The sequence below is a fragment of the Oryzias melastigma genome, linkage group LG10 (assembly GCF_002922805.2).
Source record: "Oryzias melastigma strain HK-1 linkage group LG10, ASM292280v2, whole genome shotgun sequence".
Taxonomy (NCBI): Eukaryota; Metazoa; Chordata; class Actinopteri; order Beloniformes; family Adrianichthyidae; genus Oryzias; species Oryzias melastigma.
The window spans coordinates 27,003,297-27,017,403 of NC_050521.1; the positions used below are offsets into that span (position 1 = coordinate 27,003,297).

At 38.6% G+C, this 14,107-nt stretch overlaps 1 protein-coding gene across 5 annotated transcripts in view; it reads right to left on the reverse strand.

Annotated features, from left to right (window-relative positions):
- pde6a (phosphodiesterase 6A, cGMP-specific, rod, alpha) overlaps positions 1-14,107 on the reverse strand; it is a 68,117-nt gene that overhangs the window by 15,579 nt on the left and 38,431 nt on the right. The window contains exons 3-13 of one of the 5 annotated variants that reach the window (XM_024260344.2): positions 13,685-13,853; positions 12,949-13,023; positions 10,770-11,106; positions 8,809-8,950; positions 4,736-4,888; positions 3,567-3,656; positions 3,277-3,417; positions 2,526-2,600; positions 2,388-2,452; positions 1,488-1,554; positions 807-854 (exon numbers count right to left, since the gene is read on the reverse strand). In XM_024260344.2, coding sequence (XP_024116112.1) covers positions 807-854; positions 1,488-1,554; positions 2,388-2,452; positions 2,526-2,600; positions 3,277-3,417; positions 3,567-3,656; positions 4,736-4,888; positions 8,809-8,950; positions 10,770-11,098 — 1,110 coding nt within the window. In that variant the 5' untranslated portion in view covers positions 11,099-11,106; positions 12,949-13,023; positions 13,685-13,853. Of the gene's footprint in view, positions 1-806; positions 855-1,487; positions 1,555-2,387; positions 2,453-2,525; positions 2,601-3,276; positions 3,418-3,566; positions 3,657-4,735; positions 4,889-8,808; positions 8,951-10,769; positions 11,107-12,948; positions 13,854-14,107 lie in introns of all 5 variants that reach the window. The other 4 variants (XM_024260346.2, XM_024260345.2, XM_024260348.2 and 1 more) reach the window with 4 other exon arrangements.

Sequence of the window (14,107 nt, forward strand, 5' to 3'; positions counted from 1 at the left end):
TATTAAGTTATTTTTATAAATGTGTTTGAAAAGAGAGATCTGATTCAAACCAAGAAGATCAAGATATTTAAACAACTCTGATCTTTCCAGCAGAAAGGAATCATAAAAAATTATATTTAGATTTGATCATTGCGTACTCATGCTATTTTTCTGGAATATGATTTTGTTTTATTCAGAATTGTTAAATAATGAGCATTTTTGTAAGTAATCAAAATCCTAGGTATCAGAGATGTTTGGTTTGGAACAATAGATGATAGTATCATCTGCATAGAGTTGAATATCACGTTTTGAGGAGTAATTTGGCAAATCATTAATAAATATGGAAAATAACAGGGGACCCAGAGCAGAGCCTTGCGGAACACCATTGTTTATGACCCTCATTGATAGCAATGATGAAGGTAAGAATTGAACTTCAAGATACATGGAGTGAAAAGTATGATTGTTTTCTAGTTTATCTAGAAGTTAAGTAATGGTCTACTAAATAAAATGCTTTAGTTAGGTCCAAGAAAGAATTACCAGTGCACATATTGTTATTAAATTTGAACAAATGTCCTTAGTGAATTTCCCTAATGACTAATTTTCTTTGTACTTACAGTTACAGGTATTTTTTGGGAGGGATAAACCTAGAATCCCTAATTAGTGAAGACTTTATCTTAATTTTCTAACTGTATAAGTTTTTAGCTCCTGCGACGGATTGATCACCTGTCCTAACAATATCTGGGATAGGCTCCAGCAACCCAAACCGGATTCCTCCAGTTCAGGACATGGATGGACGAATGGAACGTTTTTAATTGTGTTGATTTTACCTGGAAGCTAAAAAACTCATCTTCCGCTGCGTTCATGATGTTACAGATCTGCGAAGAAAGAAAATAGAAAAAGCGTTTGGATTAACATTTGACCAAAAAAATCCACATACGGTGCATGAAATGAAAACATGAGCCACTGCTGGGGATTGGGAAGCCTTTGGGATTTGGCAGACGGGAGGAGGCAGTTTCATTAAGGAACCCAGAAAAAGACTTGTTCCCAGACACCTTAGGATCTTTAAGATTTCAGCTCCGACAACGCTTTATGTCTTTTTTTGAATTTCCTTAAGTGTTGTTTTAAAAACCATCCATGTCGATCATGTCTCCTGTCTCAGTTCTGGATTAATGAACGCCTTAAAGGAGAGCTGAAGCTTTCTCTTTTACAGAACGTCGGAGGCTGGATGAGGACGATCAGACGAGCGACCGCAGGCTCAGTGGTCTGAGAAATGCTCGCTTTGATTAATGGCAGCAGCTTCTGAAATTACAATTATATATCACAGCACCAAGTGGCTGCACACTCTACAGTGTTTGAGCGAACCATGAAGCCTAAAGGTGGTCCGCTCGTCTGACCTCCAGCTGCTCACAGTGAACATGATCTTAACACTGCTTTAGGTTTATGTTCCATAAAATGTTTATAAAAATTAGAACAACAAACAAAAAGTAAAACAGGAAGCAGGTACTGACCAGTCCGGTCTCTGCCACATACGTGGGCAAACCGCTGACCAGAGCCCAGTGATCCGCTGGAGGACCCCTGAGGTGGAGAGACTTGATGAATGCTAATAGAAAACTGTCTGCAGAGCATTTAAATCACCACATTAGCCTCTAGGGGGCAATTTAAAACATCAAAATGACTCTTTTTTTTAGTAGTTAAATTAATTTGACTAAATTATTTTGTCATTACTTTGATGTTCATGAGTACAGCAATATTAGTGCAGTTAAAAGTCTTCACTATAAAAGGATTTTCACACTGAAGAAAAAATAAACCACTAAAAACATCCTGATTTTTGTCATAAAAATTAGACAATTTAAAAGTGTCTCATCTCTAAATTGACCGTTCTGCTCATACATGATGCATGTGACTATTACCAGTCAGGTTATCATTTAAAGCATTAGTCACAAGCAGGAGTTGATCCCTACGGGTGCAGTGGGTTTTTGGGTCGCATTTTAAAGACCCACTCTAAAAAAAAATGGTAAACTGAGTATTTCTCAACTGGGGCAAAATTTTAAACATCTCAAAACCGAATTGAAGCAAAGACTGTCAACCGCATTACACATCAACAAACAAAAGAACAACATTTTACAACTTGAAAACTTTCAAAATGTACATAGTGTCAGTGTGACTCGGCCTAAAGCATGAGTGTTGGATGGACCAGGAAGTACTTTTAATTTGATCCTATCTGTGACGATAACAAAGATCTATCATATTCTCTGGTATTTTTCTCATGATAGAGGATATATATAAGATTTAAATGTCCTTTCTGTGTGTATCCTCTCTCAAATCGCTGTGAATCGGGAGCAGATGAAAACACGCCGCTGGGTTCCACATTCCCACAATTGTTCTGAACTGTCTACAGATTAGCTTACGGTATGACTTTGATGTCCTCTTTGCCGTGGAGGATGTAGTCGATCACTTTGTAGAAAATAATTTCCTGCAGAAAGCAGACCACATGTTTGCACTGCTGTTGCTATGACGACGACGGTGGCTGAAAGCGTCCTCCTCACCCTGCCGTCGGGCGTCTTTGGTCCGTCGTACGGAGCAGCTTCCCCCATCAGAATAGGCCACAAGTCGAAGAACTCCTGCAGGTGTGAGAAGGAGATGATTCAGCAGAACTACACAACGAAGAGTCGTTTAGTTTGATGTTTCTTTTGCTTTAGCAGAAGTTCAATCGTTTCTTCATTCAGATCTTAAAGCTGAGTCGCTGCTCTCTTCCTCGTCCCGCATGAATGAAAGTGAGCGTTGTAGCATCTGTGCAGACAGACAGCAGCTGTTAGGAATCAGCTGTTCCTAATGAGGCGACGGTCCTGCACTGTTCAGTCATGTGACAGGAACGGATCAAAAGAGGATTTTCAAATATTTATTCCCAGAACTGTCTAAAACAAGAACAAACTTCTAATATTTCTCATTTTGTGTTCACTTTTTCATTGTTCTTAATCTGGGGAAATCCCCCCAAAGGACTGTCAGACGCTCCGATTGTGTGAATATTCTGCTAAAGTGATTCAACAGAAGGAAAAAAATTGAGGTATTTTCCAAAACACCTCCAAGAAACACCAACTGGATGAGCTGTCACATTAAAGTGGTTGATTGTCAGATTGTCGGATTAGATTAGACAGAGAATCTGCGTGAAGCAGATCTTTGAAGATTTGGGTAGACCTAATAAATGTATTTATCTCTTTTTGCTTCTTTTTTCTGCACTGGAGGCCTCGATTCCTGCCCATCAGATCAGCAGCATCTTCTGAGTCCTGAGGAACCCACCTTGGTCTTGGTCATGTCCAGCAGACCCACAGAGTAACGGTCACAGTTGAGAAAAGCTCGGACCGTGTACAGGGCCTTGTGGAACTGCCTCTCGATGTCCGTCAGCTCCTCAAACACCTTGCTGGCCGACCACAGCAGAACCTGTGAGGACAAACACACTTTACAAAAATTCACTTTTTACTGTTTAGACTTAAAAAAAATCAGGTAAAGTAAATGAAGATTTCAGTCTAAATGATGAAACAGAAACTTCAAACTCTAAAGCTTTTTGAATTGACCCCCCCATCACGTACCTGTCCTCTTCTGGTCTCACAGTTGTGAAGGTAACTCAGGTGGAAAACTCTCAGAACCAGGTTGGCAAAGTCCAAGTATTTGTTTAAGATCTAGAGGGAAACAAAATTTATAACATTCTGGTTTTTACTGTCAACTTTACCAAAAACATAATTATTTTAATTATTTGTAGATAATTTACATGTAATACATGAAGACGGAAACATGAATTGTTTGCTGCAGAATTTCAGAGAATTAGTGAAAGAAGCTTTTATTCTGAAGTTTTTTAAATGCACATTTATAAACGTAATACATAAAAAGATCAGTTGGAATTCCTCCAATTACAAACTACTAAAATATTTTGATGATGCAAAGTTTAAGTATTTTTTTAAACCATTACCAAAGTCATTTAGAGCACATTTTGAATAACAATTTTGTTTCTGTTTCGCCGTTTATTTATTTTTTTAGAGTCGATGAGTCACAACTGTTTTGGTATTTCAGCTTTAATTATTAGAGCTGAAAATATTTAGAACAAAATAATTTCTTCCAGTGGAAACATTTTAATTAATTTCATATTTTATTTCATCTGTGAGTTCAAAACCAAATCAAAAACATTGCATTTCTTCCAAACTGATAGATTTTTTATCTAATGAACAAATGAACAAAAACCTGATTTACTTTCTGAAAAAAAATATTTAAACTATATAATATACTATTTATATTTTTATCACAGATTATTTTAAAGCACCAATAAAAAATTATACATGAAAGGTGAGTAAAAAATAATTAGGGCTCAAAAATAAAAATATAATAAAATTAGTTTAACTGAACTTTCTAATGATGAAGAAACGAGTGACGTTTGGATGCAAACAAATATTACAAGCTGTTGGTCTCAGATCATGATTTTAAGTTGGGGATTCACATATTTGTTTTTAAACTAAACTGAGAACTACAAGTATAATGGGAACTGGAAGTGGTGCTGGATATTTCGTCTTGAATGCAACAAATTTAACTTGGAACTGAGACGGCAGACTCAGTTAATCCATTAAATCCCTCAGATTTTCAAAGAAAATCAACAAACTGTCTGAAGATTTAAAGTCAGAGCTGCAGTTGTTATTGTTGTGTAAAAACAGAAGTGATTGATATAAAAATGTAGAATATGAAGTGTCAGATGCAGAGGAACCCGTGTCACCTCTTCATCCTTCTTGGTGAAGCTCGGCCCGTCGATCTTGTTGACCGCCATCATCACAGCCACCATGTCTTTCCCGTTCATGATGGGGATGGCCAGGATGTTTTTGGTGGTGTACTCGGTCAGCTCATCCACAAAGTTGCTAAAATGAGAGCTCTGAAGGGGAAGAAAGGAGAGAACAAATGTTTGACCGGGTCTCCCGTTCTGGCGGCGATAAGCACGCTGGTCCGGTCCAGAAGAGCCGCACTCAGAGCCTCTCCAGCTCCCACAGACTCTGCCGCTCTCCACTCACTTCTCCCTCGTACGGTGATCAATTATGCTCTCCTGGGGGCGTAACGGGGCCATTAACGGAGAGGACCGAAGAAAAACTTCCACAAACTACAGCGTGACAGAAGCTGATTCAAACCAGAGGCTGAAAAATCTGGATCATCAGATTTTATTCCACGTTTATCGATTCAAATGCAGGTGGGAGTTTTTGTTTCAAGACAACAATAAATAAACATGCTGCTAAAGTCTGTCATTTTACCTGAAATTAAATGTGTTGGTATAAAGATATATTTAATGTAAACATATATTAAAATATAAATAATGAGCCACTTCCTGTCTGTTTACAAACTTTACTTTGAAAAACATTTACTGCCTTCTGTGGTCCTGTGCCTCTATGCATGGAGCTGTGACATGTTTCCAGTTGAAAATAAGACATACCTCCAATGTGGCTAACACACTGTGCTAATGCTAATAGCAGAAAAAATGAACAGAAAACAGTCTTGGAAGTGTAAAAATTGTTTTTACAGGAATGTTAAGACAGTATTTTTTTTGATAAGATGTAAGATAAGGCTTTTTGGAGTATAAGTTGCGTTATTTGTATACTTTGATCAGGGGTGGGATTTATACTCAGGAGCGACTTATATTTGAGTTAAAAATAAATAAATATAGAATCATATAATTGTTGATTTTCCACTTATAACTGCTAGAGGACACTGACAGCAACACAGAAGAAGTTGTGCCGTCTAAAACAAGCAAGGAGGAGACTGTGATCATTCTCTTCCTGAATTGTATGACTTTTTTTATGTTTGGATCTAGATATTAATATTCTTATTTATATTTGAACCTCCTTGGACTAATAAGTCTTCAAAGTGGGTCAGAGTGAGACAGAAGTACCGCTGTAAGCGTCCATCATTCAGACGCAGCTCCTGTAGTACACAGTGAAGTTCATCGTACCTGGAGAAACTCTGAATGATCTCATGAACTCAGACATGGAGATGGGATTACTAATGCTTTTGTAGGATTCTTCAAAATAAACTTAATCTCTTAACATCATCCGTATTTTCTGTGCACTGTAATAAGAAGTAGTCAATGTCTCCAAGTACTAATGAGGCTAAAAACACAACCTTGGAAACGACGCTTTGTACTCTGGAAATATGGTAGACACGCATATTACACCCTCCTGATTTCCTTCTGGAGACAGATGATTTTATTTATTGTGACTTAATTAGCTCCAGAAGACATCTAGTAAACTCTAAAGACTTAGCTTTTTTTATGCAAACATCATCGTTTCGCTCCAAACAGGAAATGACTGAGCGGTCTGACATCAGACTTGAGAGTTTGGGGGTGTCAGTAAAATACAGCAGCACAAAGGAAGAGGTTTGTTTGAAGTCTTAATATGGGCGGGGCATGATAGAGCTGCTTATGATAGATGGAGTGAGCCACAATAGTAGTAAACTCTTTGAACTACAGCATAACTATTAATGAACCTGAATTTTTTTTAGCTTGTTTCCATTCAAAAAGCTTCCAGTACAGGTGTTTATTCTGAAGAATGATTTCAGTTTCTGGGATTAAAATCACTGCCTTGTTGTTTCTGAGCAGGAAAGTCACATGTTCTTTTGTCCATCAGGAGCATAAATCCTAAAGTTTCCAGACTTTATCAGCCTCTGGGGTAAACCTGCTCCACATTTGCTGTATTTCAGTTCTGAAGAGTGGCAGTGGGAGGAAGAATAAAGAATGACAGAATAGATGAGGGAGGATGTAGTGCTGAGTCTGTGAAAACAGCTCAGTGACCTCTGCGAGTAATCTGGGATCGTTCTAATTCAGGACAGATTAACTCTCTGCGTGTGAAGCCTGTCCACCTTCCATGAACACACACACAAATAAACACGTTACGAGTGACACCACCTTAAATTACAAGAGTCCCAACTCTAAGTGATGTGATCATTGCTTTGACTGTGAAGCCGAGGCTACAGACAGACGACGGGTGGAAACGGAGGTCGGCTCTGAGCGACTCCATAATCCCCACCTGCAGGACTGGAATCCCGACAGGCCGGCCGCAGTTAGATTGGATTGGAATGGAAATCGCATTCAGGGAGATTTCCAGTCCCGCTGAAAGGCCTTCGTTCCTGCATTAGCATCATAAAACCAGCCAATTATGAGGAGACATGAGCGCTCCTTTGCAGCCATCAGTCCTGCTCTGTTATGACGGAAGCTGGGGGGGCAGCAGCTTCACGGCCCAGCACTCCCGTGTCGCAGCAAATGATGCGACTGAAGGGACTCTGAGGAGTGCATGCGGTTCATCAAAGTTGTGTGTTTCATTAAGTGGAAATATCACAATAACAAAGTGGACAGGTGGGGGGTGGGGGGTGAGAAAAAGCTTGCAAGGTTTTTCCAAATGTCAAAGGCTGTAATGAGATTGAGCTGGCTTTGCTTCTATGGAATTAAAATACGTGTCAACGTCTGTGTTAGGCTGTCCTCTGGTGGTCAAAAAGAAAACAGCAGCATAATGTGATTCCACTTAAAAGACGTTTGTCGTCTGTATGAGATTCACTGCTGTTTTAGTGTACAGTTTTTGATATTTTGGGTGAAGATGCCCAAACATTCAGGTCCTTAAAGACCAGCAGAGAATTAACTTCTCCAACGGGGTTCCTCTTGTTTGAAGATTCCAGGAGAAAAAGGACACCAACTCAGGATTTCATCAAGGTGGAAGCCTGAATGATCTCAGGAGCTGAAGAACTCCTAGTAAGGTCAGATTGAACAAACTAACCTTGGGTGACGGCCCAGACAGAGAGGGATCAACTAGATCAGGGGTTAGCAACCTTTAACAGTAAAAGAGTCATTTTGGTTGGTTTTCTACTGATCAGAACCTAGAAGGAACCGCATAGTCTTACTTTAGCCTTTAAGAAATTTTGATTTTTCATCATGACCTTCTTTTTTTTAATAATAAATATGATTGTCTATTTTTTAATACGAACAAAGGCAAAAAATATAAAAAGAACCTAGCATCACTCAAAAAAAATGTAAGTTTGACAGAAGTTCAAATAACTTATTTTCAAAATAAAAGATGCTCTGTGCCAAACAGGATCATTTCAGTGCAGATCTGGGCAGCTAGTAACCAATGTTGTGCAGCATAAGATAATATGTGCTTTTAACTTAAACAAAATCAAACTTTTTACCAACTTTGCATATAAAATCTGTTGATTCTGGAGGTAGAGTTGAGCAAACAAGACGTCTTCAGGGTCAACAGGATGTAAAAACCTACATAGTTTATCATCTATGTTGACCTCAGACATCAATTTATACGTTTAAATAATCGTAATTAAATATATTGTAATTAAGTAAACCTCTTGAAACATTGCTCTTTTATTTATCTTACTTTTTTATGTTTCCCTCTTTATCCACAGCAGTCTTATACTGCTGGGTTTAGTTATTTTAGTTTGGACCTTGGTAGTCTTAGTTTGCAGGCTTTGTTTATTTGTTTTCTTTAGGTAGTTTTGGTTAGGCCCGTCATTATCAGGAGCTGCTGACTCTGACGGTCGACATGACTGGGTCAGCAGTCTCCATGAATTATTTTATGTTTGGCTGAGGATCCACCATGGAAAGATAAAAGAGTCACATGTGGATCTGGAGCCGCAGGTTGTAGAACCCTGGACTAGATCAACGAGTGTGTCCCTGTTCTTACTAGGGTCACCAGGCCCCTACAAGACCGGGTCTCGAGGGTCTTGAAGGTTTGATTCACTTGGGTTTGCTCTCCTGTGTTCTCACCTTGTTGCTCTTTGCATACCTGTCAGTGATCTGAGAGAATTTACCTTCGACACGTCAGGAATGTTCACCATCTTCTTGCTTGTGGCCACGTGTCCCACAATGCCCATGTCCAGCGGGTACACGATTTCACTCTCAGGCGGCACCAGGCACTCATCATACGTCGCATCTTTATGGACGTTAAACAACCTAAAATAATAAAACCAAAATGTAACAAATACAGTTTTGTCCTATAGACATTTGTTTTACTTTTGTCAGATATGGAGCTTTGGTTTGAACAAATGGAGAAAGCATCAGAGAAGAGCCAGAACAGAAACAAGAACCTGCAGAATAGAAGGAGCTGCTTCCTAAGGGTTGATGAAAAGATTTGTATCTCTCTGAGTTGTGACTGATCTCCAAAGAAAAAATAAAACAAAAACAGCAAAATGGAGCCAACTTTCACTTAGAATCACACTTACAAACTAAAGTTTTACAGTACTTAGATCTTTGATGAAACAGCTTGTTTTTTCCACCGATGACTGCAGATTTTTTCATACTCCTGTTGGGGCATGCTAAGATACAAAAAAACTCTATTCTATCTGAAAGACCAATACAAAACAAAATAATTGGTGGAATCTATTAAAAACTCCTTATTTGGGTTATTTTAAGCCAGTCTAGGTGGGGGACAAACATGGCCGACATGGTTGAGTCTCCAGAAGATTCTGCAGTTTCTTGTCAATCAAAAGGCCACACCCCTATTTCTGTCAAGTTTGGATCTTTAACAAAATGAAAAAGCAGTAAATAAAACTAACCCCCACCACAATGATTTCACACCTGAATGTGTGAAACTTTTCTCTACATTGGACCCATCCCTGGAGGAGTGGTGAGCTGCAGACACAGCTGCCTTTCAGAACTATTTGGGGGTTTAACCCCTCAATCCAACCCCTTAATGCAGAGTTTCAATTAAAGAGACGTTGGTCCCAATTCTAAAGTATCTGGTGTGATTATAGCATGGATTTGAACCCAAAACCTTCCAGTATCAGGGTGAACACAAGGCCAGAGTTGGCTCAAAATAAATCTAGGGCAACAAGCCACCTAGTGGTTATCTGTTGAATTGCTCTGGTTACGTTTAATTCAAGAGGTCTTTGACCCTGGTCCAGAGATCTACAACTACTGGTTTCTGATCTACTTCTGTCTCATTCATAGCTGTCTCAGGTGAACAGTGAAAAACCTCATATAAGAGTTTTTAAGTTCTCATTTTTGTCTCAAATCCATCACAGTTTAGCCCCACAGATCCTCATCTCGTCGCAGGATTGGATTATTTTTCTGCAGAAACTCAGATGAGAATAGTTGGAGATGTTCTAAAACCCTGTAACTGTTTAAGAAAAAAACAAACACCAGTAATACAAGAGCAACGCCCCAAAAGACATGAGGGAACTGAGAAATGTTTGGAAACCTTCTGTGCATGTAGTTTGCAGTTTATCAAATGCTGTTGCAACTTGATAAACTAAGACAGTGTCTCTAGTTTGTCAGTAAAAACTGCAACTCATCTGAGACACAGAAATGGCAAGAAAATAGATACATTTTAATAATTCTCCTCTTTTGTGAAATTTATGATAAAACTTGTGTTTTCCTGTTCACTAGATGTTCTGAAAGAGTAAACCTGCAATGTCAGTCTAATCTTTTTGGCCTTTGCAGACGTGTCTCACATTTCTTCCACTATAAAGTCTCTGACTCTGAAGTATTATTTATTTTAAGTCCTTTTTTTTGAAGATGTTCAAAATTCAAGTAATAGAAGAGCGAATCTACAGCTGAAGATAGTTAGGAAGTGCTGAAAATGTGTGCAGACATCTCAAACGCAATCCTTTAAAAACGGTTTTGACCCATAAAGATAAAATGTTTAGATACTTGTAAAACATCACTGACTATGAAGAGATGACAATCCCAAATGCAGAGATCAACATCTCCCAATGTTTTCTCCTGCACATTCCATGTTGTTTTGTGTGTGCTGGGAGAAAGGCTGACTGACCTGGTGGCCAACTCAGCCACGCCGTTTCTCTGCCGGTACATGAACAGGCTCATGCGGTCCGCCCTCATCATGAAGCTGAGGTGCTTCATGAGCTTGAAGATGGACCTCTCCATCTGCAGGTTGTCCTGGATGTCCCGCACCAGGTCAAAGAGGATCTCGCTCTCGTCCATCATGGTCAAGTCGTGAAACTTGCTGATGTCCACCGCTGGTTTGCGGTTGCCTTCCAGCAGGTTGGAGATGACTTTAGGGCGCAGATATCGGTCGTAGTACTGCTTGGCGAACTGCGGGTTGGCGTCCAGGAACTGCTCTGCTGCCGCTGCGTCCACCATGGTTGCTGCTGGCAAGAAACAGGTAAAAGAAAAGGTTCTTGTCGGATTGAGTTGTTTTTGTGCATCAAATATTTAATGTTTGCAGCTGGAGCTGTTTGATGTCACACTTTAAACCTTGGTAAACTGGGAAAACACTAGGAAATCATCATTTATGCAGATGATGACAGCCTTCATCTACATGGAACAGATGCAGTTGTAATTGCCTCAAAACTATCCTCCAGAATGGGTGATATCGGTGACCATTTAAATTCCCCTCCATCTATATTTGTGTGAAAAAAAACAAATGTTGGAAAGTTTTATAAAAACTGAACTGAAAAAACTTTCTTATGATATAATTTGGAGAAAATGAAATATACAATTTCACAGAGATTAGATATTTGTTTTCGATTGGAATGAATTTATGGGTTTAAAAAAACAAACAAAGAAAATGTGCAAATGTAAATATAATGTCTCTTCTTTTAGACATAGAAATAGTTTTACGAGAAAACCATTGAGGCAAATCAGGTCTTTGACAAGAAGCCGCTTCAATGTCACTACTGTCACATGCACTCGTAATGGGGTTACTGGGCCAGTGGGTTTTTGTCCAAGTGGATGGATGGTCATAGAGAGTATAAGAGGAGGGCAGATGTGTTGTGCAGTTCCCTTGAAGTTTGTACGATTCAAGAGACGTCATTAAAATGGAACATACCATGGTCCTATTATTACCCATGATCTATTATTTTCATTTGAAGAGGTTTTAAGAGATCATATTCTCCATCCTGTGGTGAGACTTCCTTCAGAGGTTGATAGGGGACATGTGTTGTGCGACTGGCTGTCGTGAGCACCAATGTGCCTGGCAGCTTCCTGAAATTTTTCATTTTTGTTCTATTTTTTAAAACAATTTTGCACTAAGTATTGACCCTGCTGTTCATGTTTACTATTGTGAACACTGAATTTTACAGATAATTCCAATTCTGTTGGTGTTAATGCTTCTCAAAGACATAGTATTACTGATTTCAGCAATGATGCACTAAAGTGTCTATTTGTTGCACAAAATAAAACACAATTTGTTTGTTATGATTGTGTTAAAATCACATAAATGGAGATATATTTTCCTAAAAGATATGTGTTCTTCTATATATTGTGAGTTATTAGAGATGGGTTTTACCAATTATTGTAGTATCATGATACCATCGATATTGTGAGCCATGTATTGCGTATCGCATCGTATTGTGAGGCCCCCAGTGATTCCCAGCCCTCAACAGCACCTTGATGAAATGGAAATTCCATACTTCACACTTATACATACGTTCCCAATAACCCATCGCCCGCAGCACGCCCATAGATAAAATGTGCATGAATATTTTCTCTCTACTGGCTCATTGAGTTGTCTACGATCTTAAAATCAACCCGTACAGGTTTTACTATTTTTTCCCACAGATAACCCATATCCACATTATTATATAACTTCTCTCTAAATTTGAAGAAATATATTATCAATAACTAGTTGTGCCACCACTATTTGAAATGCAATGAGCACACAATACCAGAACTCAAATGTTGTTTTTAGTTCTACTACCAAAGAAGTGATGGTAACATTTCTACGTCCATTTCCAGAATCCCGTCAACAGCTAAACACAGTGGTAATTTTACCAGACTAGATTGTGATTGTTTTCCCTTTCTTTTAACATTGTTGTTTACTGTTTTTTGTATGTTCTGTGGTTGAGTTGGCCTGCTGGGAGTCCACAGATAGAAAGCAGCTTGTAACTAAACCTGCTCTTCTTTTGTAGGATTAATATACTTGTATATCGTCCCCAACAAATAAACAGATAATAAAAATCTATATTTAAATGAAATTCCAACAGCTGTACCTGTGAAAGTCCCGGTGTCCCTTCCAGTGAAGTGTGTAATCCCTCAGTTCTGCTCGCCAGCTTAACTGCAGATGTCTGAGAAGAAAAAAGGGATTACAAGGACGGTTTTAAATGGTCATGTGTGGACATAAGCTCGCATCCAATTACAAGGCAGGATTACAGTTCACTTCAGTGTTTAATAACACTGTTTGGGATTCTTGTCTGTGTCTTGCAGGAGGACCGGTCCAGCCAAACCGCTGCCACACGAGGCAGGGAAAGGAAAAAAATGACTTTCATTCTAAGCTGCCTGAAATTTGGACCAAAAAAAATCAAATTTGTCCAGATTTCAACAGAAAACATTGAAACTATAATCATATTAGGAATTTTAATAAGTGCATATGACAAAGTGACATTTGTATCAAATTAAGTTTAAAAAAAAAAACATTATGACCTCTAATTTCCCTTTTCAATATTTCAAATCAAATATGCAGATTTTTCTTATTTGCCAAATTAGATTTTTAATAAATTGATGAAGCTGTGTGACCTTGCTGAGCAGTTGGAAGTTAAAAAAAAGGGTTTGGTTTTACAACCTGAAATTAAAAAATATATTTTTAAATGACTAATTGTCATCTAAGGTTCTGTTCAAATGCTACGAGAAACTTTGTTTTCTAAGGTGTAAAAGTGTCTATTTCAATCATTGACATGTATAGAGATGGACAAATCAAAAGTGTGACATCACCAAGAGAAAATGCCTTACCTCGGGATCCAACGAAATTAAGTCAATTCAGCCGCCATTTTTCCGCAGTCAGGATTTCGCCATTTTGGGACCGGACGACATTGGTGAGCAGTGGTCTGAGTCTGAGTCATCATTTCTATAGCAACCACCGCTAATTAGGAGTGTTTCTTGGAAAGCCACACTGCCTCCACTGAAAGCAGGGTTGGAAAGAATCTGTCAATCAAGTGCTTTGAAGTGAGGTGAGGACCAGCAAGCACCTCATGCTCTTATTGAGGAATCTGATTGGCCAGTTTATAACTTGAATAACTTCTGATAAATAAAATATATATTGAAGAAAATTAGGTTTGGCAAGAACATGTTAGAGGAAGAATAGATATTCTAACAAACGGAATAACTGAGTAATAGCTGTTCAATTCTCTATAGGAGTTTGTGGGATTTTAGCTT